Source organism: Lissotriton vulgaris, chromosome 6 (genome assembly GCF_964263255.1).
Source record: "Lissotriton vulgaris chromosome 6, aLisVul1.2, whole genome shotgun sequence".
Taxonomy (NCBI): Eukaryota; Metazoa; Chordata; class Amphibia; order Caudata; family Salamandridae; genus Lissotriton; species Lissotriton vulgaris.
Genome location: NC_141694.1, coordinates 777,610,283 through 777,638,112, shown reverse-complemented (window position 1 = coordinate 777,638,112; position 27,830 = coordinate 777,610,283). Strand labels below are relative to the sequence as shown.

At 45.9% G+C, this 27,830-nt stretch overlaps 1 protein-coding gene across 1 annotated transcript in view; it reads right to left on the bottom strand.

Moving 5' to 3' along the window:
- Nucleotides 1-27,830, bottom strand: part of LOC147707977 (amine sulfotransferase-like) — a 240,302-nt gene that overhangs the window by 145,990 nt on the left and 66,482 nt on the right. The window contains exon 5 of the mRNA XM_086926804.1: nt 8,860-8,954. Within this exon, the coding sequence (XP_086782930.1) occupies nt 8,860-8,954 (95 nt within the window). The remainder of the gene's footprint in view (nt 1-8,859; nt 8,955-27,830) is intronic.

Genomic DNA, 27,830 nt, shown 5'->3' with positions numbered 1-27,830 from the left:
GCGCCGCCTGATACTCAACACGCAGGCCGGACCAAGAGGTGAGGACTAGAGGGCCTGCTCCCAGGAGGCGCTTGTTTACCAAAAGCGCTGAAGAGTGGGCAGCGTCTTTTGACGGCGCGAATAATGAATCCCGGGCAGTGCTGCCGATGCTCAATGTGGGACATTGAGAATTTGCCCTGACTGTGCATGCTGTGCGTTGGTTGCTGCCTGGAGTATGCCGCTGACCCGAACCTGTTTGCCCTGCCTAGACTCCCTGTGGCCTAGACAAGGCCTAGCTACTGCTGCTACTTACAACAGCTGAGGCCCAGCTTGATGTGGGAGCGCTGCTTCGTGAGCCAAGTTGGGACTGAACTGGAGGGAGCAGAGGCACACTGCAGGGGCCCTGTGATAACCCCCATCACAGCACTGATACCTGTGGCCTCACCCTACTTGACGGAACTGGGGCTTTTGCTGGGCTGTGCAACAGGACACACTGAGATATTCTGTGTAACCCCCCCTTCCTGAGGACGCACAAGGGCTACCTGCTGGGGGCTTGGGGTGGGGATCGGGGACTGCACATTGGCTGGTCTCTCCCCCCCTCAGGAACACTGGCGATGTGTGGCGAGCGAAGAGCTAGCGGCGAGGTTGGCGTCCTTAACTTAGATTCCTGATGGGCCTCTGGCTGTGAGATTGCCTGTGAAGCTCAGGGCAGTGTAGGCACAGGAGGGGGGAGGACGCTGCGAGACCATCCATTGCAGGCCCGATTGTGGAACATATACTGGGAGCCATTTTGAGAGACACCACTAGACCATCTGCCTTGTCACTACCCCGCCTGGACGCAGGGCACTCTCCGTATCTTGGGACAATGGGGCGAGTGGACAGGACACAGTCGAAACTGTTGTTCAACTCGAGGAAGTCCAAGACTGGGGAACCCACCCCTGAGGATGGACTGGGTGAACAGAAACAAGTTGCCGACGACCCAAGCCACGATATCCGTGCCTGTTGGTGAACATGGAAAAGAACCTAGAGGGTGGGATAACTTCTTTGGGCGCCAAGATGGATGCTCTTACATACAGAATGGACCGCATGGCCGAAAGATTAGACAAACACGCAGAAAGACTGAACATGTCAGAGCGAAGGCTGACAGAGGCGGAGGAGGCCCAAACTAACCTGGACACAGAGCATAAGCAGTTGGGTAAGGTGCTCCAGATCTTGCAGGACAAGACAGAGAACCTGGAGGCTCGCTCCAGGTGCTGTGATCTCCGCATCACGGGTTTCCAGAAAATACTCCCAACTGGGAATAAGGAGCTCTTCACTGGGAAACTTTTAAAAACACTACTGGGCGACACCTCCTTTTCTGAAATGTTTGTTGTGGAGAGGGCTCACGGCTCCCTTGGTCGGAGGCCGAAGCTGGGAGCACCCCCCACGCCGATAATAGCAAAATGACCTAATTACATGGATCGAGATGTGGCCCTCCGCCTGGCCCTTGAGAAGCAGCCGCTGAGGTTCAAGGGTTCGACAATCTCACTGTTCCTGGACTTCACAGCACGGGTGCAGGAGGCAAGACGTTTGTTTGCACCCATGAAACGACAGCTACGCAATCTTGGAGCTGATTATGCTATGCTGCACCCTGCTAAGTTAACAGTCAACCGGCAGGGGCGTTCGCTAATTATCACCGGCCCTAAGGCCCTATAAAAAACGCTTAAGGACTGGACGAAGGAGCAGCGCACCTCCCCGGAAAGGCAACTCCTGAATGAAGCGGCGGGAGGATCGCTGGATGAGCAGGACTGAATGCTACTTCCAGATTTTGATTGCTGAGTATTCCTAGTTGTTGTGGGAGGATAGGGGGTTGCTTTCCAGTTGGTCTGGGTTTTGGGGAGTGAACCGTTATGCACCTATGCCTGGTCTCTTGGGCCCCCTGTGCTGCTGACAGATTGCACTACCAATGCTACATGAGGGCCTGCTACCACATATAGGCGGGATCTCCTTGGGGCTCCTATTATATTGTCCGCCATCTGGGCCTTCCACCCGGGGCGTGAGTGATAATGGTGGTCGCTTGATTCGGCACAGCGTTATAGATGTGGGCTATATCAGTGATAACTTTGACATTAAGATGCAACCCACACCCATGTCACGGGGGCCCGGCTCAGTTAGGCTCTACTACACTTCAGTGCAGCTGAGTGGATCCCTAATTGGCAGATTGTGGAGTACGTCCCCACTTGGTCATTAACACCTTTCTATTTTGTGAGCTACATCCACCTCGGAGTGAACTACACCTGGGATGTGTTTTATTGTTTGGGGCAGGGTGGGGGTTTGGTAGCAGGGAGGGAGGGATGGGATCGCAGCCAAGTTGGGGTCAGGCAGGCGTGGGTGGGTAAGGGGAGGGGTTTGATTTGTGGAGTTGTTATGTGCTTATTGCTATTGATCTCATTTGCAGGTTGCTGTATTGTAGGATTTCAGCTGCATTGCTTAACCTATCATGCTTCTATCCCTACACAAGTGAGGGGTTCTGGTTAGGGGAGTTCTTGAAGGAATTTTTTGATGTATTGGGTTGCGTCGCACAGCTTTGGCATGGTGCGGTCAGACTACACAGCTTCTGGTTGTGCCTCTACATTATATCTTTTCGCGACTAACATGTCTTTTACTGGTTCTGAAGGCACTCCTAACTCACTGGTATTGCTCACCTGGAATGTGCGCGGTCTCAACGACCATCGTAAGGTCCGCAAAATCTTAAGCTACCTCTACAGACACAACAAAACATTGCCCTCTTTCTAGAGACACACCTACACCCGGACAGTCCCATGTTGCGCTCCAAGGGCCTGGTGGGCAACATTCACTCTGCGGGCTTTACTTCACACGCTAGAGGGGTTATGACATGGGTGAACCCGAGGATGTCAGACACCCCTCGAAACAGATCTGGAGGGTAGATATGCCCTCTCCAAATGCCACGGGAAGGTACTGGAACTTTTTATCCTAAATGTCTATGGCCCTAACTATGACCATCCAGACTTTTACACAAACCTGGCGACGATCATGCAGCCTTTTGCCCAGGATCACACACTGTTATTATTATTAAGGGAATTTTGTAAATGCCTGGTTACGCTCAGAAGGTGTGTCCCCGCGCTATGGCAGGTGGAATTAGCAAGCTGGGCCATAGGGTCTGCTCGGTTTACCGTGTGTAAAGGTGTGTTTTTAGCTTCTTCCTGAAGCCAAGTTCAGATGGCTCCAGGCGAAGGTCCAGAGGTAGGGCATTCCAGCTTTTCGCCGCCAGGTAACGGAAAGATCTACCTCCCATGTGAGCCTTTCTTATCCTGGGGACCTTTAATAGGCCTCCATAGGAGGAGTGCAGGGCGCGCGTGGGCGCGTATCTGGTGACCAGACTTTGAAGCGGTGCTGGTGCCTTCCCAGTAAGGATTCGATGGCAAGTACAAAGGGCCTTAAACTTGACCCTGCTCCTTACTGGGAGCCAGTGAAGGGTCTGAAGGGCTGCTTCAGAAGCATATATTTTGGGAAATTTCAGAATCAGGCGGGCTGCCGCATTCTGCAACCTGGAGGCTGTTTATTGCCTTACTGGTTGCTCCCAGGTACAGCAGATTGCCGCAGTCCAGGCGCGATGTGACGAGGGCATGCACCAGCGTCCTACGGGCTGACGTAGTAAGGAGATCTAAAACCTTCCGCAGACATTTTAGGACGCTGAAGCAAACACCCACCACGCGGTCTATCTGAGGTCCAAAGGACAGTTCCGCGTCAAGCCAAACTCCAAGGTTCCTGGCTTCTTGACAGGGTTTTGGAACCTCGCCTAAGCATGAAGGCCACCACGCCGATGACCAGACAGATGGGTTGCCCCCCACCACGAGCACCTCGGTCTTACTGCCATTTAGTTTGAGGCAGTTGGTGGACATCCAGGTTGCTAGTTCTTGCACGCAAGCTCTGAATCTGTCCACCGCAAGACCGGGTGCGCGTGAAAGGGAGATGACCAACTGCGTGTCGTCAGCATAGGACACTATGCGCAGACCATGGCTTTCAACGATAGGTGCCACCGGGGAGACATATAGATTAAATAGGGTGGGGCTCAGGGACGAGCCCTGGGGCACGCCCTGGCCCAAACCGATTTCCCTAGAATAACATTCTCCCTGGCGGACTTGAAAGCCTCTCCCTGTCAGGAAGGACTGGATCCATTCGAGTGCAGCACCAGATATCCCGCCACTATTCAGACACTGTAGCAAGGTGGTGTGAGCTACAGTGTCGAATGCTGCACTCAGGTCCAATAGGATGAGGGCCGTGGTCTGCCCCTCATCCACCCCCTGACGTAGGGTCTCCACAGCCATCAGAAGCGCTGATTCAGTTGAGTGGCGGGGACGGAAACCAAACTGGGTGTCGTGCAGGAGGGCAGCCTCTTCCACAAAATCCATCAGTTGTATGTTTTCCATCTTTTCCGCCACTTTGGCCAGGTAGGGCAGAAGGGAGATAGGTCGGAGGTTCTCCAGCTTTTCGAAGCTGATGTTGGGTTTCTTCCTAAGAGGTAGAACCACCGCCTGCTCCAGTCTCTGGGCACGGTCTTTGTCCTAAATGACACGTCCAGCAGGTATCTGATGTATGGTTCCAGCACTGGCAAGCTGTCAACTAGCCGTTTCGGCAAGGTGGGGTCCCGTGGGGAGCCTGACTTGACGGATCTGCAGATCTTTAGGAGGTATGTGTCTATCCCCCCATTCCCTCGGGCTTTCCACAAACTCCGTCCCTGCGGTGGGGTGACTAGGAAACGCAGAGTAAATTTTAGCTACTTTCTCGGCAAAAAAGTCCGCGATCCTATCACGGGATTCCACCGAACAATCATCTGGGGCAATGGCTGGTTTCCAACACGAGAGAGTTTTATAGAGTAAAAACAGCTCCTTCGTGGAATTCCCAGCTTCACTAATCCTGGTGGCATAGTATGCTGCTTTGGACTTCCTGATTAGCCCATGATAGATTCACCTCTCAGTTAGGTAAATCTCCCTAGTATCCGTGGAAAAAGCCCCTCGCCACTGCCTTTCAGCTCGCTTCCGTGCTGCTTTCGCAACTCGAAGCTCATCACTATAACACGGAGCTGTTTTTTGATTGCGGCCACCCGATTTGGCACGGGAGAGTGGGGCCATGCAATCAAGCGCCTCGGTGATGCGTTTACAAAGGTTGGTGTTAGCAGTATCCGCATCACCCCCCCAGGACTCCCTCCTCTGGTTAGTGCCGCACAGAATTTAGCCTGGGAGAAGGTGGCCCATCTCCGCCTAGGGTGGTACAGTGGTGCTGGCTCCGGCGATCTTGCCCCTGGAATGCGTATGGAGAATGGTACCAGGTTGTGATCCGACCAGGGGATAGGAATGGGAGTCATGGCTTCTACTTCCCCCCAGTTGACGAATATGGGGTCTAGCAAGTGGCCCAGCTGGTGAGTGGGACCACTTACTATCTGATTCAGCTGGAGGGCTCCCAGCGCCTGGCAGAAGTCCCTGGCAGCGTTGTCCGTGGGGTTATTCAGGTGTAAATTAAGATCCCCCAGTACCAGGAACTTGTCTTTGCGTGGGGCAGCCTCCATAATGCCTTCTACCAAACTCTCCCCAAACCTGGCCATAGGGCCTGGTGGTCTATAGTTCAAAAGGCCCTTCAGCGTATAGCCCTCTTTTACTTTGATGGTAAAGCTCCCTGCCTCACTGTCCAGGATGGGGGAGTAGTCTAATTGGCATCGTAGGCTTTGCTTGGCTACAATAGCGTTACCCCCTCCTCTACCAGTGGGTCTATCTTGCCTAGCCATGTCTCTGTGAGAAATACAGGATCCCACTGCTTCTCAGTGAGTAGGTCGTAGAGATCTAGTTTATGTTTCTGCAGGGAACGTACATTGAGCAGGCCACAGGCCAGGTTGTGGTCTCTAGAGGCCACATCCTTGCCAGAGTCATAGGAGAAGTGGCAGTGTTCACAGTCCATGATGTCCTCCACTCGCATTTTATGCAAACATGGGTTGGCAATGGTGGTGCGGAAAGCCATCAGCTCCTGCCTGCTCCACCGTATATGTCCCTCCCGTGGGACATAGGGTCTGGCCCTGGACCGCGTACGATCGCGGACGGGCGCAGACGGGCTTGACTTAGGCGCTCGTCCGCTGCGCGTCCGGGGAATGCACATTGATATAGGGAGGTGGGAGGCATGGCCTCGGGAAGTGGGCGTGGCCCGGGGGTTTAGTGCGCGATGGCGGCGATGTTGTTCCCTACCTGCAACAGCGCTAAGATCTGCTGTGCGAGGGATTTTTCAGCAGCTTTCTGGGGGAAAGTGCTCAAGGGTGAGTGAAATGTGGATTTTAAAAGCACACACAATACAAGTATAATTTTAAAACAAACAGCGAGCAGACTCTCCCGGTTTCGCCTGTGGGGTGGAGATTTCAATTTTACCACACAACCCACTATGGACAGGTTAGATGGCCCAGACAGACGACCTTCGGCCTTGGCGAGAGTGGTGAAGTCAACGCTTTTGAGGTATGAAATGGGCGACGTCTGGCGACACAGGCACCCACGACAGGGTGGCTTCACGCACTACTCTGCACAGTACAATATCCACACGAGAATAGATTATTAGTTTGCCTCGCAACACTTGCTCCAGCAGGTCCCCGCATGCACGATTCTTCCACGCACCTACTCTGATCATTCCCCATTGCTAATATCACTTGCTTCCCCCGAGAAGTGCCTTCCCCCTTTCCTATGGCGTTTTCCACTATATTCCCTTCTCAACAATGTATTTATGGAGGAATTAGCCCTATCCATCAAGACGTTTTTTGAGGGTAATGTGGGGTCGGTAGACTGTCTGGGAAGCCTTTAAGGCTTACATCAGGGGGATTACTATATCAAAGCACTCAGGAGTTCCTAAGTCGATACGTGTTTGGCTGGCGATACTGGAGCGTAAGTTAAAAGAACTAGAATCCGACCGTGAGACGGAACAGACTACCGCCCTTAGCAATGAGCTGGCTGGGAAAGCGGATGGCGAACTAAAGCACCTCTGGAAATATGCCACTGCCAGGTCATATGGCGAGGGGAAAAGACCGGGGAGGGTCCTTGCGCAAATCCTTAAACAACGCAGGGACAGAACTGCTATACCAGATATTGAACTGATAAAAGGGGACTCCCCGCCCACTGAGAACCAGGTGGCGGTGAGGTTCAGAGAATATTATGCAGATCTCTATTCCTCGCGTTGATTTGGCCCAGAGGAACGTATCCTTGACTACCTGTCCCATATAGAACTACCATGGTTGTCCAACTTGCAAAGCAAGTTCTTAATGCGACCGATTGAGCGAGGAGAGATCATTCTGGCTCTCTCGGAGATGAGGGCAGGGAGTGCGCCTGGTAGTGATTGTCTCACCGTCGCCTTTTGCAAGGCGTTTCAGGACCTCTTACTCCCGCACCTGCTTACATTACTCGAGGACATGTGTACCTCTGGAACCATGCCCCAGACTATGAGGGAGGCGATCCTGGTTGCCATACTTAAGCCGGGGAAACCCCCGAATGACTGCACGTCGTACAGGCCTTTATCTCTGATGAACGTTGATAAAAAGATCTTCGAGAAGTTGCTGGCCAATCATCTTAGCCCTCTGGTCACCACCCTGGTCGCTCCGGAACTGGCCGGCTATTTTTCTCTTCTAATTGGAGGAGTTTAATAATTGAGAAGGTGGTGTATCTTGCCTTTAGATCAACAAGAATCATGGAGACAATCTATCCTAAGTGAAAATCGTAGTGTAAACATATTGGTGTTCAGTACATTATTGGGGTTTGGGCTCACAGTGGCACCAGCATGCGGAATCCATAAGCTCTGTCTCTTCAGAATTCGTTTTTTCCACCCAATATCAAATCTTCTCAGCCGGGCACCATCTTCAAGGGAGATCCACCCAGCATTAATTAAGTTTTAAGTTGTTACGTGGCTTAAAGAAGATTAATTGTGTCTTTGAGGTATTCATTGGAAGCTCTTTTTGCACAACTCTTTAAATTTGTGTAACTCATTTCAATTCTGCAACATGTCTTAGACAACAACAAGGTTTTATCTGCAAATAACAAAGTCACCATTTTGGTAACCCTATCCAAGTTGCATTATTCAGTTGGTGGCTGAGAAATTCTACCACTTGGCTGATGTACAGGGAAAATCATAGCAGCATTAGTGAACAGCACACATAGAGCAAGAAACAAGGAGAAATAAAAGTATTTCTCCTTGTTGCACCACTCCTATGCCTCCCTGGTAGGATTCTGATGAATTACCAGGTTTACGATACTTTGTAAATCTGGGAATGTGCCAGGTTCCAAGGATTTTGCATGGGAACACCCACTGCAACACCCATAAAACGCCCCTTTCGTTAGAGTAATGTGTGAAATGGAGCCATATTTACGCAGGGTGACTTTAAGTGGCCTTTCAAATATGGGCAGGCAAACTTCGCCACTGGTGCATATAAAAAATTGATGCACTGTCGGCGCAATGGGCTTGTAAATGAGGCCCAGAGTGCGCAAATATCCTCTTGCCACTCTCACAAGACTTCCAGTGGTGCAGAATCCTTCTCCTTTGTTTTAATGTGTAACATGTTGTGTACGGTAACATCTGTAAGGCTTAGGAAGAATTTGGCATTTTATGCACTACTGGCTTACTCCTAGAATTCAGATAATGAGACTGGGTTACCTCTCAAAATTTTGGGATTCAAGAGTAATCTAAAAGTACTTGAAGAGTAAGCAACATGTGTTCACAACCAAATCAATGTCCTTTAGGGCCACAATATTAACCAAATTATGCTAAATAGCATCACTCTGGACCATGACTTAAGCACAAATCACTTTTTGATACAACTTTATATTTTCAAGAATACATTTTTAAGAGATTCAGATAACTAACCTTCACCATATCTTCATATTGGAGAAAAAGTATATTATAGTCACCCTTGTGAGTATGCCAGCCTTTAACATGGTCAAACCAAGAGCCGCCAACCACTGTTGAAAAAAAATGTGGTATTTTAAAAACAAAGCAAATTATTAGCAATGCATAGCATCAGACACACATTCAGCAGAGAGGTTTCAAAAGTAAACAGAGAACATATTATCTAGTTATATTGAATTCCTGATCATTCATATTATTTTTACTTTTGAAAATATGCCTTATATTGCCCCGCTCATTATAACAGAGCTTGGCATTAGATACAATTTCTCTGCCATTTCTTCTATTTAAAAATAAAAATGCTGCCTCAGCTCACCATGCCCAAATCACAAAAATTAAAAAAGAGCTGGGAAAACTTTTTAGAAAATAGTGGGTTAGCATGAATATTAAAATGTCACTATTTTGATGCCTTTGAATTATTTCATGCCCAACTTCTTGGCAGGGTGGACGGCGTCCACCATGTGAAAATAGTGGCTGGATGCCATCTACCTGCATGTACCCCCCGACTTGTGCCAAGTGAGAGTCTATAGTTGCAGTATAATGTCCTAAAGTTTCCAACAATAGAATTTGTATGTCAGGTTTATTCAACTGGAATTCAAGAGCCTTAGTGGTGTTTTCCATCTGGAAGCTCTTCCAAGCTTTTTGAAGAGTATCTGGTTGCATTAGAATGAGTGGTAATACATTATGTCAGAGCATTTTCTTTTTGATTGCTTTACTGCTTTCTGAGGTTGAAGAAAAAATTCAAAAGCGGATTATGCTTGTTAGCCCTTTCCCTTTTACGAATCAAGGTGTGTGTTTAGGTGCAATAGGCTTTGTGCCTGCTTTGGGTGCCCCCTGGACACTTTGGTTTTAAAGAAGGGGCCACAGATGCTTGTGCAGCCCCCTTTGTAATAAAGATAATGCTGGCGCATATGCAGTACTAGCACTATTGAGAGAGGGCATGCTTTCATTTCCATGGAGATGTGGTCCCATGCAAATGAGAGAATCAATTTGCCTCTGTGTTCATGTTGTATTCCCCTTTAGGAGGTACACTGAAAATGTATCACAAAAAGGTGGCACACTGTCAGTCTGCCCTCTGAAGAAAGCCCTCTCAAGGGCTGAAAAAGGGTCCCAAGGACTCCTAGACATCCCCCTGCAGGCGGATGCAGTCACACACTGCACCCACATGCAATGGGATCTCTAATCCCTTTTGAAACTCCAGTGCACAGAGAAACACAGAGCAGCTTTTAAACTGCTATTCCATATTTCTCTTGAATGATCTGCCCTGGGGGCAGCGGGAGTTGGCGGCTGCCCTAACGGCAGTGCATTCTTCCTGATAGTACTCACTTTCCCTGTTTGCACCCGGCAGACCTGCTTTAAGGTGCGCTGTGGCACAAATGGTAAAATTGAGCCCTCTCTAGTATAAGTTAAAGTAGTAACCACTTTTCAGCCACTTTTCAGCTGCGTTTTGCCTCCATAAGGCTTTTGTCTGACTTAAGCTAAATTGTTTGCCTCTATATCTAGTTCTCTTTGTAACTCCTTGTCACCTTCACTTTTGCTGTTTCTATTTTCTTTAATGTTACATAGTTCTTGCTTTTATGTTGTTTCTGTGATTGTGTTCTTATGATGTTACGCGCCGAAGCACCTCATGCATACAACTTAGCTGCTGGGTAGTGGTGGCTGGTGACATTTGAAATTGGTGAGGTGTAAAAGTTAGACATGACTTTTATGTAGCGAGGGAAGCAAGCTAGCATAATGAACCAACTTGAGTTTGGGGGGGGTCCTCCTCCTGAGAAAAAATTGAAAATTGTTTGGCAAATTCTGAATTTTAGAGCAAAAGATTTAATTGAGAAAGCATGGTTCACAAAGTAGTGGGAACGCAGTCTTGAAATATTAAACCCATTAAAAACTGCCTCATATCTTACTCCATTAGTATATTCAACAGTTACTGTAATGTGCAAATTGTATGGCGCAACAACTTCAGGCCCTTTAAAGTGCGAGCTTGCCCAGTGTCTTGCACTGCATGCTGCATCAGCTTTGGAATAAAATGCAATAACCAGGCTTCAGGATGCACCCACAGCTGCTGGTTGAATTAGTCATATAGAAATATGTGCAGACAGGTCTTTAAGTGGAATGAAAAAAGTGGCGGCTTGCTAAAAGTGAACATGCTAAATAAAAGTCCGCGATTCCCATAGTGTGCCACCCAACTGGTATTTAGATAATATGGAGGCTTGTGCTTGTGGAAGGAGTATTGGCCTTCAGTTATTTGTGCTTTATGTTAGCTATGTATGCCCTTTTTCTCTGCACATCTCATCCATCTGCACATCATTAACCTTATCTCTTTTCTCTTCATCACCCTCTTTTCACTCTCTCCGAAATTCACTTCCTCTCATCTCCCTTACTTCACCACCCCAAAGAACACATTGCACTCATTCACATTTAAGCACTTTTTTCTTTTGCCTTGTAAATATGTTGACATCTATATACCCCATTTACACACATTTGCACAGAATTTCAATGGCAACTAGAATACATGACCATTGTTCTGTGTGCTCTAGCCACTAGCAGGCACTTTTCTTTGCCCTCTTCAGCATCAGTGCTAGTGGCGGCTTGCTGAGGGAGTGGTGCAGTGCGGCAGGCGGGGCGGGGAAGGGACATGGTGGGAGGTAGTAAACTCCGGCATACAGCAGAACAGAGTTAAGTACATTAATAAATAAAACAATTTACATTGTGCGTGCTGCAACGCCAATATAAATGGTTTTATTTATTTATTTACTTAACTCTGTTCCGCCGTATGCTGGAGTTTACTACCCCTCACCCAGCCCCACCCCGCCCCACTGCCCTGGAGCACTCCCTCGGCGAGCCGTCACTGATCAGTGCCAGAGCTCTCAATAAAAGTCCCTCAGAAACACACATACGATGAACGAGCTAACATTGTTGAGGAATGCAAGATTAGGTAAAACATGAAATAAAAGAGAAACCAAATTGCGGGTATGAACTACGTTAAATTTTTTTAACATTCATTTTTCGCAATTCAATCGATATTTTTGGTATTAATATTAAGGCCATGAAGATAGGGGCAGTTTCATTGCCATGCAGCATGTAACTATTTAATGTACTATAAGCACATATTTATCCCTTTGCGCTTGACTCGGATACTTGGATTAACAGTAAGGGAAAGAAAACCCTGCTCGTTTATTGGGAACAAATACTTCAGCTTCACTTCTATAGGGACCAGCGACTTACAGCCAGAATCTGGGGAGTTACAGTGGGGGATGCTAGCATGATTAGGGGTCTCAGCACAATATACATAACACAAGATTGATATTATATCACTTACTATTACAGAGGACAAGGCACCAAATCACATGTGCTTGCATCCAGTACTACCAAGTGATAAATGGGAAAGGTTGTGGGATATCTGCCTGTGAATGGTCGATGACTGCCTTTTCCGACGAACCCCTGCGCCGTAGGGAGAAGGAGTCCGGCGTCTTCTGTCATCAAGGACACCATTTAAACTCAGACCTTCGGGTCGCTTCAGGCCCCCCATCCCCCGGGTCTGAAGTGTTTCTTTATCTCAATGTCCTCCGTCTCCATTTCACCACATAGAAAGTGCTTCTCATTACCTTTGAATTGAGGTCGTTTTTAACTTCACTCCTGGCTCCTGCGATACTACAGGTATTTTATCAGCTTTTGTTATTCTTTTCGAGACACCTGGATGGGTTCCGCTGATCTGCTTCAGCATCTTTGCTCCCTTTGAACGCCTGGATCTCCTGCGGGCTTATCTAAAATTGCGAGATCTTGACCTGTGGTACCCTGAGAGTACTTTCCGCATTTTCATGATCCTTGACAACCTGCTGACCTTTTGACATTTTTAAAGGGGCTCCGTTTTTGTAGGGGATTTAGAATACCCACCCCCAGCCCTGCTGTTACTAGGACCGCTTCTCAGGACCGTGTCTCAGACATTATTCACTTTTGTCTGCCTGTGCTATATCCCAAATGCGCCCTGATGAAGGAAGCCTCTATCTGGCACTTGTTCCGAAACGCGCGTCGGCGCTTTTCTTTACCTTGTGTGTAGTGATATGGATGTGAATGCGTGTGTATGAATTTGACTGTATAAAAGGGATGTTTGAAGGTATGAGTGGATGTATTTGGTGCCTTTTTTGAATTGTCATTGCGTGTCCTAGGCTTTAGACTGTTTTTGTATATGATTATGTAAATTCTTTCTAATGTTTTTTACTGTCCAAATGGAATTATTTATCTAAGAAAATCATGTTGATAACCATATATATAAAAAATGAAAATTAAAAACTTTTTTGAATAAATTTATTCTCATTGTGGTGTGTGGGTTAGCTGCTGATGTGAGTTTAACTTTGATCTCTGTAATTTAAGGGAACACCCCCTTTTCATGTTTTTCCCTCCCGATGACTGGCTTCACACAAGGGTGAAGACTAAGACACCCAAAACCGTGATGTTGACAGCGTCTTTGGCTACAGTGGGTGGCACCATAGACTACAATTGCAATGAAGGGCTTTAGAAAGGTAAGCCCTTCATTGTGCACCACATTGCAGAACGTTGATTTACTGCCTGACTTCTGTGTCCTGCTTCAGAGCGAGGTGGGGCAGCCAGCCTGTTACATACAGCATGGTACATACAGTCCAGAATTAAATACATTGATTTGTTTGGAGATATGATTGTGTAGGAATTTCAGAGGAGTCCAGCCCCAGAGTCTTAATGGAGAAACCACCCCTGCTGTTGGTTGCAAGCTGGTCTTTGCTGCTTTACCCCTTTGCCTCTATTCCCTTGTTCATGCCTCATTGATGTTGTGATTTCCCAGGTGAGGTGTGATACTCTGCTTTGTGCCACGGAATGGGATTGCCAGCCATCTATCCCCAATCTTAGGTGTGCTCTCCCATTGGCAATCAACCCAGCTTGCTGCTTACCCATACACTTACAGCCTCCTCCATTCCCAGGACTCACCAGTAACTACCTCTGCTGAACAGGTCCTCAACATACACCAGGATTCAGCAACATGATAGATGAGGGGTAAAAGCTGTTGTCAGCCTGGATACCAAGCAGGCCTCAGATGCAGCAGGATCACCCCAATTGCCTCTGCTGTGTTCTGCGGATTTGTAGCCATTGCTGTGCTTCTCTGGCACCAAATTGCTTCGTGAGGCTCGGAACATCGCTGATGGCACCTAAGAGTATTGTGCATCGTGCATCAAATACTGGGTAGGAAACAGTAGAATTGTTTGCAAATTCAGACTAATGTCCTGTATGTATCTGTTATTAAATATTACCAGAATCTGTGGATTGCTGGTCCTAGAGGAACCTTGAAGATTGTTTCAGTGAGGTGTCCAAAGACTTGAAGCAGGACTTGGCTTCTTCTTGTTCTCCCCAAGGTTCCACTCCTCTCATGACCACAGCCCATAATGGACGCCCCTCGTCCTGTTCCCAACATCAATGCTGTATTGCAGAATAGAGGAGCAAACAATCAAGCTGATAGGCATATGATAAAGCAGAAGAGCACACTGATGAATAAGCCACTGAACGCAGCCTCAACAATGTATCTCTACTCAAGAACGATTGATGAGGTAAGAGTTTGTGCAGGAAGATGATTTCAGGATGAGTGACAGGGATTGCTGTAATTCAGGTTGATTTTATGAATGTATGCAAGAATGCATGCAGTTTCTGACGCTTCCAGAGAGAGTTAGTTCTCACATGGCCTATAGAGAAACAAATGACTGTGGAAATGCCTTTGTGGGTTTGGCCATGCCAAGCCACAGCATGGGTGATTGGCAAGAAGAAAGATCTCCATTTGAAGGGACTCTGAAGAGGAGCATAGCCCCCTCGAAGACCCATTAAGTCACAATACCTAGATAGTGTTTCCTTGGACTTGGTCCAAGGCACCAGTGGTTCAATTTCTCTGGGCCAACCTGAGTTGGTTCAAGGCACAGAAAATGAGTATGAGTTGGCTGAACGGGGCCAATTGCTGCGTTACTCCTGAGGCGGAAAGCCGGGAGTCTGTCTCTGAGCTGAATTTTTTTTTAAACTTGGGTATTGTTGTTTTTAAAATTGCAGATTTGCACATTGTCCTTTCTGGCACTCACCCTGATCGCGCCATGCAGCTGACCACTAGCTGACACTGCCTGTCCCCCATAACGCTGCTTTCTGGGCGCCATTGGCACGCCGAGGGAGGCTTCTGCCACGCCCTTCCATTGCTGGCCACGCCCCCTCCCACGTCATCAGTCGCCACTATAAACCATGTGTCAATATCGGAAGCGCAGCGGATGAGCGCAGCGGGCGCGCCGGTTGCGCGCCGAAGGCGCGCTAAAGGCAAGCTCGTCTGCGCTCGTCTGCGCTCGTCCGCGACGAGGTCGCGACCAGCGTCGCCACCTCTGGCCAAATTGACTCGCATCTCTCACGCTATACCCGAGACACACTGCTTCATTTACAAGGATCCGCACCCGAAGGTAAGCTTACCTTTGAGGACACTGCGTTTCCCCTAGCTGACTTCTCCCATAGGGGCCTGATTTCAGGAGGCCTACTGAACGTCAGATCATTACCTAAACACGCCACTGAAATCAACCTCCTTATAGAAACACACCATCTCGACGTCCTGTTTCTAACCGAGACCTGGACACAGGCCGACTGTGATATTGATCTTGCATCCGCATGTCCATTCAACTTCAATATCTTGCACCTCCCAAGACCAAAAGGCCGCCGCGGCGGAGTTGGTATTATTTTCCGTGCCTCCTGGACGATATATACTATAGACATAGACCCAGTGCCTGGGGTCGAGCTCTTCGGTCTGGCTATAAATTGCCACCTAGGAGATATCTTTACGGTGATTATCTGCTACCGGCCCCCAGGACCTTTCTCCTTTCTGCAACAACAAGCACTTCTCACCACCTTCACAAATATGGCAACCTCCCATAATAAATTAGTTATTTTGGGAGATTTTAATCTTTGGCCAAATGGCAGCCTTGACACAGCACTAGACAACCTCCTGCTTTCTTGTGACAGTGTGGGGCTACACCAACTGATTAGGCAACCCACCCACTCTGCAGGCAATCGACTCGATCTTATTTTCTCGAGCTCAGACCTAATACAAGTGGGCGATATTCTGCCTATGAGTTGGACTGACCATTCACTCATCAAACTTTATATCACTAGTACCACCGCAAATAAGCCCAAAAATAGTCGTCCAGCTGAATTTACTTACCGGAACTGGAAAGCTCTAGAAAAGCTCAGCTCTGCCACCACAGTCTTCGATATGGAGGATAGTTTTTCTCCCACAAGCTCGGTGGAAAACAACTACAGAACCTTCAGTAGCAGGATAATATCCATCACGGATTCCATTGTCCCTTTAAAACAAGGTAATCCTAAAGGGAGAGGGTCTGCTCCCTGGTTTACTGACTCCCTGAAACCCCTCAAGTCAGCTTGTAAGCAGGCCGAGAGGAAGTGGAGACACGGCTGCTGTGACATCAATAAAACCCTCTGGAAAAATAAACTTTTTGAATATAAAGCGGCTATTAGAGTGAGCAAATCGGCCTACTATTGCTCCACAATAGTTAATGCAGCTAACAGCTCTAAAAGCATATTCCAGATCTTAGAGAATCTTATACACCCTGACTGTGCTAAGAAAACTATCCCCCCATCCCAGACCCTCTGTGACAATCTCGCACAGTTTTTTCTGGATAAAATCATGACAATCATCAATAACCTGACAATCTCATCATCCCAATACCCGCCTACCTCCCCGGCAACCTGCCCCACTAACCGTCCTCCCAGTTTAGTAGGTTCGCCCAGGGAAAGTCTTCTGGCTTTCCCCCAGATTCCCGAAGCAGAATTTGAAAGATTGGCACTGGGCATCACCTCTGGGTCCCCTCTTGACCCACTGCCCCCAAAAATCTGGAAAGCATGCGGGCATGAGCTATTCCATACCCTTCGGAGGATTTGCAACCAATCCCTCCTCAGTGGATTGGTTCCCAACCCTTGGAAGCTAGCTCTAATCACCCCGCTTCTGAAAAAAACATCTCTGAATCCAGAATGCCTTTCCAACTTCCGACCCATTTCACTCCTGCCCTTTCCGGCGAAAGTGGTGGAGCGATGGGTCAGCACCTGCCTGTCAACCCACCTCGAGCAGAATCACGTTCTGGACGACTTCCAATTCGGATTTCGTCCAGTCCATGGCACCGAAACAGCTGTACTTACGGCCATGGAAGAACTTCGAGTGCGGGCAGACAGGGGTCAAGCGGTGGCATTGATCCTTTTGGACCTGTCTGCCGCATTCGATACTGTCAACCACGTGATCCTGCTGGAGAGGTTGAGAGAGGCTGGGGTTGAGGGCACAGCCCTGCTCTGGTTCCACTCCTTTCTTAGAGATAGGAAACAGGCTGTATCCCTTCCCCCTTTTCAATCTGCTTTCTCCCCAGTCCCCCACGGTGTACCCCAGGGTTCTTCTATCAGTCCGATCCTTTTTAATGTTTACTTATTACCACTGGTCACTCTTATCAAATCCCACAAGATGACTACAGTAAACTACGCGGACGATACCCAGCTTATTTTTTCCTGGGAGGGTGAAGACTCTATTACCTTAGAAGCCTTCCACAACTGCCTGAGAGATACTGCTGGCTGGCTACACCATAACTCCCTCCAATTCAATTCCTCTAAAACCGAGATTCTGTTCTGTCCAGCAAACCGCATACCTCGCCTTCTACCTGCTGAGTTCTGGCCCCCGGAAAATTCAGATAATCCGCAACCGGTGGCCAGTGTTCGCAACTTGGGCGTCATGCTGAATAACAAACTGAGCATGGAAACACAGGTTTCAAGAACAGTCGCCACCTGCTCGGCCCTTATGCGCTCACTACGTAAAATCCTGCCACTACTTCCACCACCCGCAAGAGCACAGATAGTCAGGTGCACTATTCTTAGTCGCCTTGACTATTGCAATGCCCTCCTGCTCGACTCCCCCTTGGTACTGCTGGACAGACTCCAACGTGTCCAGTCAGCAGCAGCCAAACTGGCCCTTGGATGGACCAGGAGATCCTCAACCACGGCTGCCTTAGCCGAGCTACACTGGCTTCCCTTGAAGCAACGTATTGCCTTTAAGTCTCTCTGCCTGGTCTTCAAGGCATTACACGGGCCAGGACCTAGACCTCTACAACGGATGTTTACCTGGTATACACCAACCAGAGCTTTGCGATCCGCGACTGCCCGACTTGTAATAGTACCCAGATTCAAGAGAGCCAGGATCGGGGGAAGATCGTTCCGTGTGGCGGCTGCAAAGCTCTGGAACAGTCTGCCCGCTGACATTCGTCATACCTCACAGCTCTTGCCTTTTCGGAAACTAATAAAGACTTGGCTTTTCCCCTAGATCCCCCTTCCACTTCTACTTCCTTAAATCAACTCCCACAGCTTCCAATTCAGGAGTAAGCCTCCCAGCGCCAGGATGCCTGCCAGGTGACAGCTGCGCTTTACAAGTGTTTTAAATAAATAAATAATAAATAACTAATTACTGTGTAGGCAGAACCTGAATGAGGAGCTACGAGTAAGTATTGTAGGACTATCACGTTGGGTGCCCTCGTAAATTTTTCATTCGTACTTTCTATTGACCAAAGTATCCACAATGAATTTTTCCATATAAAGTCCTTGTACAAATATGATTTTCAAACTTTCATCAATGGTTAAGGCTTTAGATAATCACTTGCCTCATACTATTGAGAGTGGACTTTGGCAATGGTATATATTATCGCAATGATACCTATATTACTGAAATATTGCAGTGCCTGAAAGGTGTCAGGAAGAGTAATCACAAGAATTCAACAGAAATACACATTATCACGTTCAGCTTGTATAACTTGTTATGGAGAAAAATACTGATCTTAACTCCTTGTCCAGACTCCATCTAAGGGGCCGACTACAATCTCGTAAGGAAACTCTTCCGTCCAAATCAGTTTCAGAATCATTTCCAAACAAATCGAACTCTGCGAGTCCGACCGACCGATGACGATGCTTCCCAACATCGTTCAGTCAGATTCCCATTCCTTCAATGGGAGCCTGGGTTCCGAACGAGGACACAGGCTCCCATTGACAAAAGGGGTTGTTGAAGAAAATCTTGCACCCTGTGGTGGGCACCCCATGGTACCTACCACACTGTGCATTTATGGGGAGAGGAGACCCATGGGTACCCTAAAAGGTCCGATTCGGAGAGCCCAGGGTGAAGGAGGGCCTGCTATGGGCCCCTAAAGTCAGATTCCTCCAGGCAATCTGTCTCGGAACAACCGATTCGGAAAGGCTTTCCGAATCTGACATCCTAATCGCTCGCTGGAAACGTGAAGACCACTTCGATTTGGATCCAGTCGACTGAGTTACTCACTATGCCTTTCAGAACCTAGTCGGACAGTCTGATCGCTTTCCAGCCATCGTAATCGCTCGTTGGGAAAAGTGTCTGAGAAGGTCAGAAAGGCGGGTTCGAATCGGATTCGAATAAATCGAATGCCGTTCGGAGCCTTTCTGGACAACATCATAATCAACCCCAAAGTGTCCATAACATGAGGACTCACTTTCTTAAAAAAAAAAATCTCAGTTTACACACCCAACCTCATAGTCTAAGGGCTGGTATTTTTTCCACCTGACTGCACACCTCTGGAAATATATTTCCCAGGAACTGCAAGCCATTGGCAATTTCTTTCACCTTTGTAAAAAAGTTCATCTTTATTCTCTAATATAACAATAGAGCACTTTACAATAATGTATTCTTTGGTAACCACTAGCTTAGCAGGCTTGTGTCAACAGATCATTTTGGTGAGTGTTACACTATACATGCACTAACAGCATCCAAAAGATATCACCAAACAAAAGAGAGTAGGACAAGGCATTCCTGGGAAGTAGCACAACCTTAACATCCCTATATCAAAGTAGAACACGACGGCCCTGATTACAAGTTGTGTGGTTAAATCTATCCTGTACGTGAATCTCTGTTTACGCACTGGTCTAAATTACAAGTTTGAATTTATTCATAGCATCCAATAGTTATTGGATGTATTAAATAACTAACCCTGGGCGAAGCACTACGCTACGCTCGCGGAGTTTGTGAAGTTTGCGCAACTTCGCACTACGCGAGCTGCACGTAGCACTGTGCGAACACGCATAGTGCAGCATAGCGTAGTGCAGCGGTCACTTTTTGCTTGTTTGCAGTCCTCAACGTCATGTTCGCGACCGCGAGCAAGCAAAATGACATCCCGGCGAGATTCTCAACGCGGGGAGGTCAGGTTTCTCATTGTGAGTGGTTGCGCATGCTCGCGACCACTCTCAATGAGCAACTACCAGTTCGCGTTGAGAAAGCTGCTGCTCGAGTAATAATCTACTCAAGCAGCAGAAAACTACAGCTCGCACTGTGCAAGATGCCGTTTTCAATGATTGCACAGTGCCGGATGCTTGTCCGCACTGTGCAATCATTGAGAACGCATCTTGCACAGTGCAAACATGCTACTACGCAGCTTGCGTAGTGCTACGTGAAGTTCACGTAGTACGAAGTGCACTTCGCGTAGCTTTGCGTAGCGCTACTTCGCGAACTACGCCCACCCCTATAAATAACCCAAAAGGTTTTCAGTTTGGTGGGTCAAAACTGTTGAAATTGGACAGAGGAAATGAGTACCGTATTTACTGTATCAGGTAGATTTTTGTGTTAAACACCAAAATCTGCATATTATTCCCCAATAACTTGTAATAGGTGTTATTTATGCACCCGATACATAAACAACCCCACTGTATCATTGTTTTCCACGTGCGGTAAATAGCACCTTTACTTGTAATCAGGCCTTAACAATGCAGTGGACTAAATGATGGATTATCCTTGTTCATTCTTTTTCAGAACACCCCCAGCAAAGGCACTGGAAGTCATAATAACTTCAGCCACAACACAACTGATGACTGTCCGTCCCTTTCTATCAAAACCCCCAACTTCAAAAAACAATTCTTGTCATCAATGATTTCCTTTTGTCGTCAGTTCTTTTTTTTTCTTTTTATAAATATTTTTATTAGAACTGGAAAAATTGGTAAAGTAAATAGTTTACATGTCAGTTTACATATCAAATAGCAAGACCAATAAGTTAATCAAGCATAGTCAACAGTTATAAAAAACATTCCATATTGTAATTTCCAATGGCATCTTACAAGGAATCAGACTCCCACCGCCTCTAACTAGAATATCCAACATTTTTTCAATTAATAAGTTATATTAAATAGGATTAATAAATAAAGTGCAAAGGGCCAAGTGCAAGTCATTTGTTTTGTGTCTGACAAATATAGGAATACGATACCTTCTACAAAGTGCCGTGTGCATATATAACTTATTTTTAACTAGTTCATGATCCTTCGTTTTCATCTATGAACCCATAAGGAAAAAAAGGCTGCCAAATACCCCTAAATCTTACCACAGCTCCTATACGTTTGGCATAGGCCTCTTCAAGTCTACAAGTCCTAGTCATGTTATTAAACCAATGTTCAATGCTAGGTTGTAGACTGGTTCTCCAATTTTGCAGAACAAGTGATCTGGCAACTGCAATAGTAATTAAAATAAAATAGTGCTGATTTTTTGTAAAACATTTCACTTCTCCTGAAGAACCAAATAGCACAAGCATGGCTGACGGACTAATTTGCATGGATAGAATCAAAGAAATTTCTGCAAAAACCCTCTTCCAGAAATATTGTAAATCATTACATTCGAAAAATATATGTACCCAGCCCCCTTCACCCTCTCTGTTACAGTGAAAGCATTTATTCGGGCAGGTTAGAAACATTTTAGACAATTTCAGGGGCGTAAAATATAGTAACCATCTGGATAAAAAATTCATTCTTTTAAAATTGGCGCCTCTGAGAGCTTTATTTGCTAGATCATTAAGCTGATTCCATTCTCTGGTTTTGAACTTGCATCCTGTCTCTGAATGAATTTTTTGGAGCTCTTTTGACAGGATCTCTTCCGAATTGGCTTTTTGATGAAGCAGCTGATACCAACAGGCAACCCCTACCATTTTATGTACTATCTGCTTGACAATTGGCCTTACTGTCTCATCTAGCCTTACATAGTTATTTTAAGGAAGTTGGATATTTGTACAAAGCTCAGGGCCAGCGCCGTATTTTGTGTATAGTACGCTGGAGATAAACCGTTTCCCAGTTATTTAAGGAATCGAGGTTATAGAAATCCCCGAGCTGAAGATAACCCAGTTCTTGCCAGTCCAGAAAAAGCCCTCTGGAGAGTTTAAGACCTCCTACTGCCCCATCCTGTATAGGGGTGTAAGCGTGAAATAAAGGTACATCTAGTGATTTAAAATATAACTGCATTGTATCAGACAGTGTGAAGATAACCTTATTTATTGTGTTTTTTTGGGAAGTTTCTCCAAACATAGGAACACGGGGAGTCCAATGGCGCTTTCATACAACATACGCATCAATTATTTTTTTTCAAAAACAGAATTCTCCTTATCCAATTGGGAAAACAGATTAAATAAAGAAGCATGATAATATGTTAAAAAATGTGGGAGTGCCAGTCCTCCTGAAGTTACATCAAGTTGCAATATATTAACTTCTCCCTCGGTTGTTTATTATTCCAAACAAACTTCTTTATTAATCGATCCAACTCCTTAAAATAATAATTTGGGATTTTCAAGGGCAGATTAATAAATAGAAACACAAACAGTGGAAGGAGCATCATTTTAACGATTGAGACCCTCCCAACTAATGACAATTGAAGCAGAGACCAGTTATCTAAAGACTTTTGTGAGCAATCAAGTATAATTCAAAGAAAATAATTGCCCAAAATTATTAGTGACATGTATCCCCAGATATCTAATTGGGTATGGAGGTTTTAGAAGGATGGCAGGTGGGAGATCCAAAGGAGTCGTATTAAATGCTAAAATTTCGGTTTTAGCATGGTTAACTTTGTATCCTCCGATTTGCGTAAAGTTTTGAATTTCATCCAACACATTCTGTAGGTTATCTGCCCCTGCCTTCAGATATACAATGATATTGTCTGCAGAAAGTTTAATTTTTGCCATGCCATCAATGGGAGGGGCAATACTTATGCTCTTCCGGATCTTCTCAGCTATGCGTTCAATAAACAATGAAAATAGAAGAGGAGACAACGGGCACCCCTGACGGGTTCCTCTCTTGATAATAACCTTACCATTTACTAAACCATTAATCATGATTGTAGCTTCTGCCCCTCTATACATTTTTGTTAATATCTGTATAAGTTGTTGTGGAAAGCCAAACTTCCGTAAAATAAAAAATGACGCACTCCAGTCTACCAAATCAAAAGCTTTTTCAGCATCCATCATCATAATCACTGCATCAGTCTGATTAATAGAAAAGTAATCGATGGCTTGCATTAAAAAATGCGTATTCAATGCCATTAAACGTCCAGGAATAAAACCATTTTGATTGTTATGAACCACCTGTTGTGCACAGGGAGCTATCCTTTTTGCCCAGATTTTCATAACAAATTTATAATCTGTATTTAACAGACTGATGGGACGATAAGAGCTTGGATTGGCAGGAGCCTTATAAAAAACTATTACTACTGATTCCTTAAAAATTTTGGGAGTATTTATACCATCCTTGATTTCATTAAACAATCTTACCAAAAAAGGAAGCAGTTCAACCTGATATATCTTATAAATTTCTACAGGGATCCCGTCTGCTCCACTAGCTTTAGCATTAGCCATACTCTTTAATACTACTTGTGCTTCAGGGATTCCTATTCGAGATCTCAATGCCTCTGAGAGCTGCTGCGATAGCAAAGGTAGCTCCAATGACTGAAAATATCTCTCAAGATCTGCCTCCTCCACCCCCTGCGTTTCCCCATAGATATGATTAAAACGTGAGCTAAATACCTTACCGATACCCTGCTCATCCACTAGGAGGCCTGTTGCTGGATTTTTTATTTGAGAGATTAATTGTGCAGATTTTTGTGATTTTGTGGACCAGGCCAGGAATCTGCCAATCTGCTGACTCTCCTCGTAAAGTTTTTGTTGGTAAGCCCTATTTCCTGCAATTTCCTCTGTTAATAAAAAATCTTTCAGATTCTCAATTGCCCTAGCTAGCTCTTGCTGCTGTGCCTTTATTATGGGCGTTGAGGAATCTCAAAAAGTTATTTTTCGTCTAGCCTCCTCCACAGTAGTTTGAAGTGTGGCAATCTTATGTCTCCATAGGTTATTAATTCTTGCCTTATAAGAAATAACCTGGCCTCTAAATGTGGCTTTAAAGGCCTCCAATACCGTAAATAAAGGGGCCGTATTTATATTGTGTAGAAAAAACTCCTTGATAAACTGCCTGGTTTCTGTTAACCAGATCGTACCTTGTAGAAGGGATTTATCAAATTGCCATCTCTTATTTAATAATAGTGTAAAAGAAACTATCGAGTAGTCTGAAAATAAGTTGGTGACAATTTCTGCCGGACCCCTAGCAACTAATTTATCCACTAAAAAATAATCCAAACGTGAGGCCGATCTAAATCTACCAGAGTAGCAGGTATATTGGGAGAGAGTAGGATAAGCTAATCTCCAGGGATCTGCTAGTGAGAAATCTTTTGTTAGGCTATTAATTAATTTTGCGGTTTTAGGTTTTAGTTGACGCTTCATTTTATTTGATGAATCCAGGGCTAGATTCTGAATAAAATTAAAATCACCGCCCAGAACTAAAACACCTTCCATATTTATTGCTAATTGGTCAATTTGGCTGAGTGCTGCGGTATCGTCCTCGATAGGGCCATAATAATTTACCAAATTCAGCATTGTTTCCTGCAGCTTGAATTTAACCCACAACCATCTGCCTTTCCCATCTCGCTGGACATCCTTAACCTGCCAGTCAAGTGAGTTTGTAAGTAGAATCCCTCCCCTCGTAAGGCTAAATTGGCGGAAAAAAAAGATGCCCGTGAATACCTTTTGGAAGTACTATTTTTTGGATTATCAGATCTAAAATGAGTTTCTGGTAAGAACACAATCTCAGGGGAAAGAGAAGTAACCCAATTTAAAAAAGCAAGACTTTTACGCAGGTTAAGTAATCCATTAACATTACAGGAAACAATTTTCACATTCTGCATTTAAACATATCTGTAAATCTGAATATTCCAAAGCAACATGGCCTGCACTGAGTAAAAGTAAATCTGTAAAATCGAATACATTTTTACTGTTCATTTTTCCCTGCGTCTATGCACTCCCCACAAAAAAAACTCTGAACCAACCCCCCTCCTCCAGAAATGTGGTCAACCCTTCTGGTCCCGCATCCCACATCGCTCCCTCCCTTAGCCAATGGGGTGCTCTGTAACTGCACCCTAGGTGATCTGCCCCCTACCCATACAACAAAGGAGACCTAAATAACCTGGTGGACGTGAATCAAAACTTAGAGCAAATTGACAGCGTTAAACACAAACAACACAAATTCATCTTGCCATAGTAATCCCACTCAGAAGCTCCAGAGCTTCTTCTACCAGCGAAAGCATATGGATCTTTCCCTTAGCCAGCACCCTTAGGTTAGCTTGTTGTGCAATGGATGCCTGTGCTCCTTGGGCCTCAAATAAATACAAAAGTTTAACGAATTCTTTTTGCCTACGTGCTTCTGCTGCAGACATGTCTAGAAAAAATCAACAATTAATACAGGATGTTCTCTTTAATTCTATAGTCAGCAAAGTTAACTAGAGCCAGGGATGTGGTAGGCTAGAACCCAGAGGAGGGTATTGCTCCCCTCGCTCACCTCTGGCACTCCCACAATTCTAAGATTAGAACGGCGTGAGTGATTTTCCAAGTCCTTTAGCTTATTCTCCAGAGCAGTCTTCTCTGCCGACACAGTATTTATTTTCTGAATTGTAGAGCTTATCTGATCCTCTAAATGAGCTATGCTAGTTTCTGCCTCATCAAGTCTGATGGGAATGCCAGAGATTCTTTCCTCAATTTTTTTCAGTCTGAGATGAAATGCAGCAGTCTAGAGCGCCTGGGACTTTTTCATATCTCTGATCTCCCAAAATGAGATTATGCAGTCTTAATTTCCACCTGTTGTTTGTTACCCCGGTGGACGAAAGTTGCAATTCTTCTTGTGCATTTTGAGTCCCTGCAATAACAGCTTGACCCAACGATTCCGGGCCCTTCTCCATTATTGCACAATAAATTTCCGGTATTTGCTGCAGACTCTCTTGAAACTGCTCCGAGATGGTATCTGTGATGGAGACCTGCTGGGGGGGGGGGGGGGGTGAAGGCTGATGGACTTGCCTGGAGGGTTAGTAATGTTTCCCCCTCAGGGTAGGAGGATATTAAAGGTACCAGAGACATTAATGGGAACTGGGAAGGTTGAGGAAGATTTAACTTCTCACAAGGAGTTCCTGCTGACTCTTCCCCTGAGGTTACTGGCAAGGCTGTACTTAGATGTGCTAAGTCTTGGGTAGCTAACACCTGGGTGCTCTTCTTAGCAAATAAGGGAAAATCTTTTGAAATTTTTAATTGTGTCTTAATGGTTCCAGGCATAGTCTCACACAACTCGCTGGACTGGGCTTTTTCCCCTTCATTAGGACCATCGCCCATTCCCCCTTGCTGCGATTGCAGCTGATGCGGTGGCTCAAACAAATCTTCTGTAGAGCTCTCAGAGCTTGAATTCAGTCCTGAGCAATAAATCAGACCTGCCTCTTTGGTCAAAGTCTGTGCACCTTTAGCTTGTACCAAGCGTTTTTTGGCTTTCAACCCGATCGCCCCTTCCACTTTTGCAACGGCATTGGCTTGTTTCAGATGTCTGCCCATCTTATATATTTTTTATTTCTTTTTCCTTCTCAAGAGCCTCAAGCAAGCAAGTACTGATGTCAGGGCTAAACAAAAGCCACTCTTTCGCCTCTCTGGGGGCTTACCAGCAGACCTAATAAGATTAACTCGCAGTAGTTTAAATGTCCAAATATAAAAACATAAAAACAGCCAAGTTGTGGAACCTTTTGTGCTCAAAGTACCTCAGCCAGGAATATAAATTGGGCTGTGGACATTTTTTTTAATGCTCTCACCGAGCACAGACACAGCTCCTGACAGCGCCAGCAGCCTCCTGCCTCCAGCAGTTTAGCAGCTCACATACCTCCTTAACACTTGAGGATTGAGTCTCCCTGTCCTCTGGCTGCCCTTTCATCAGAGTTACGAGATCAAATTAGGCTTCGTTTTGGCTCCAGGGCTTCTATCACAAATGCTCGGTTCACATTTGCTTATTTCTGCCTCTCTGGGACTGAGAAAAAGTCCTGGCAGCATCTAGGCGTTCTCCGTGCCTCAGAGCAATCAACCATTACAGCCTTCACTGCTGTTTCCTCTGCAGTGGGCGGGGCAAGAATCACCTGTGCTACGGAGCAGCGGGAGTCTCAATAGCGACTCGTCTTTTGTCTTCAGTCCTTGTTATTTTTATTGATATATTTTATTTGCTACATCTACCTGGGGCCCTTATTTATGTGATTGTGTTTCCTTCTTTATTTGTACTTGTTTTCCAGCAATCACAAAGCAAGTTGACTCCGATTCACAGGTATCACACCACTACACCAGGTTGTACACTATTTTAGCATGGAAACCCCTCTGCCATATGTTGGAAGCAGGCCCTCTCAAAGAGGCGTGTTTGCAGGACTGTGTTCACAGGGGCATGCACCATTTAGCTTGCCAGGTACCAAGTACAAAACCGCTGGGCAAGTATTGTCAGATGAGAAAGGGTCATGGCGTGCAGCAGCCGGAATATATGGCAGTAGGAACTTTAAGAGCAAATGATCTTAAGGCACTTTTTTTGTGCTTGTTTTTACAGCGTGAGCTCCACTGAAGTGGCAGATGACCAATCATGTCTCTAATGTTAATTCTGTACAGCATTCAAATGTTTGCTTTTTTGTTCCTCCCTGAATAATTTTAAAATATTATAATATATGGGATTCTGTAATCCTTGTGTAAAGG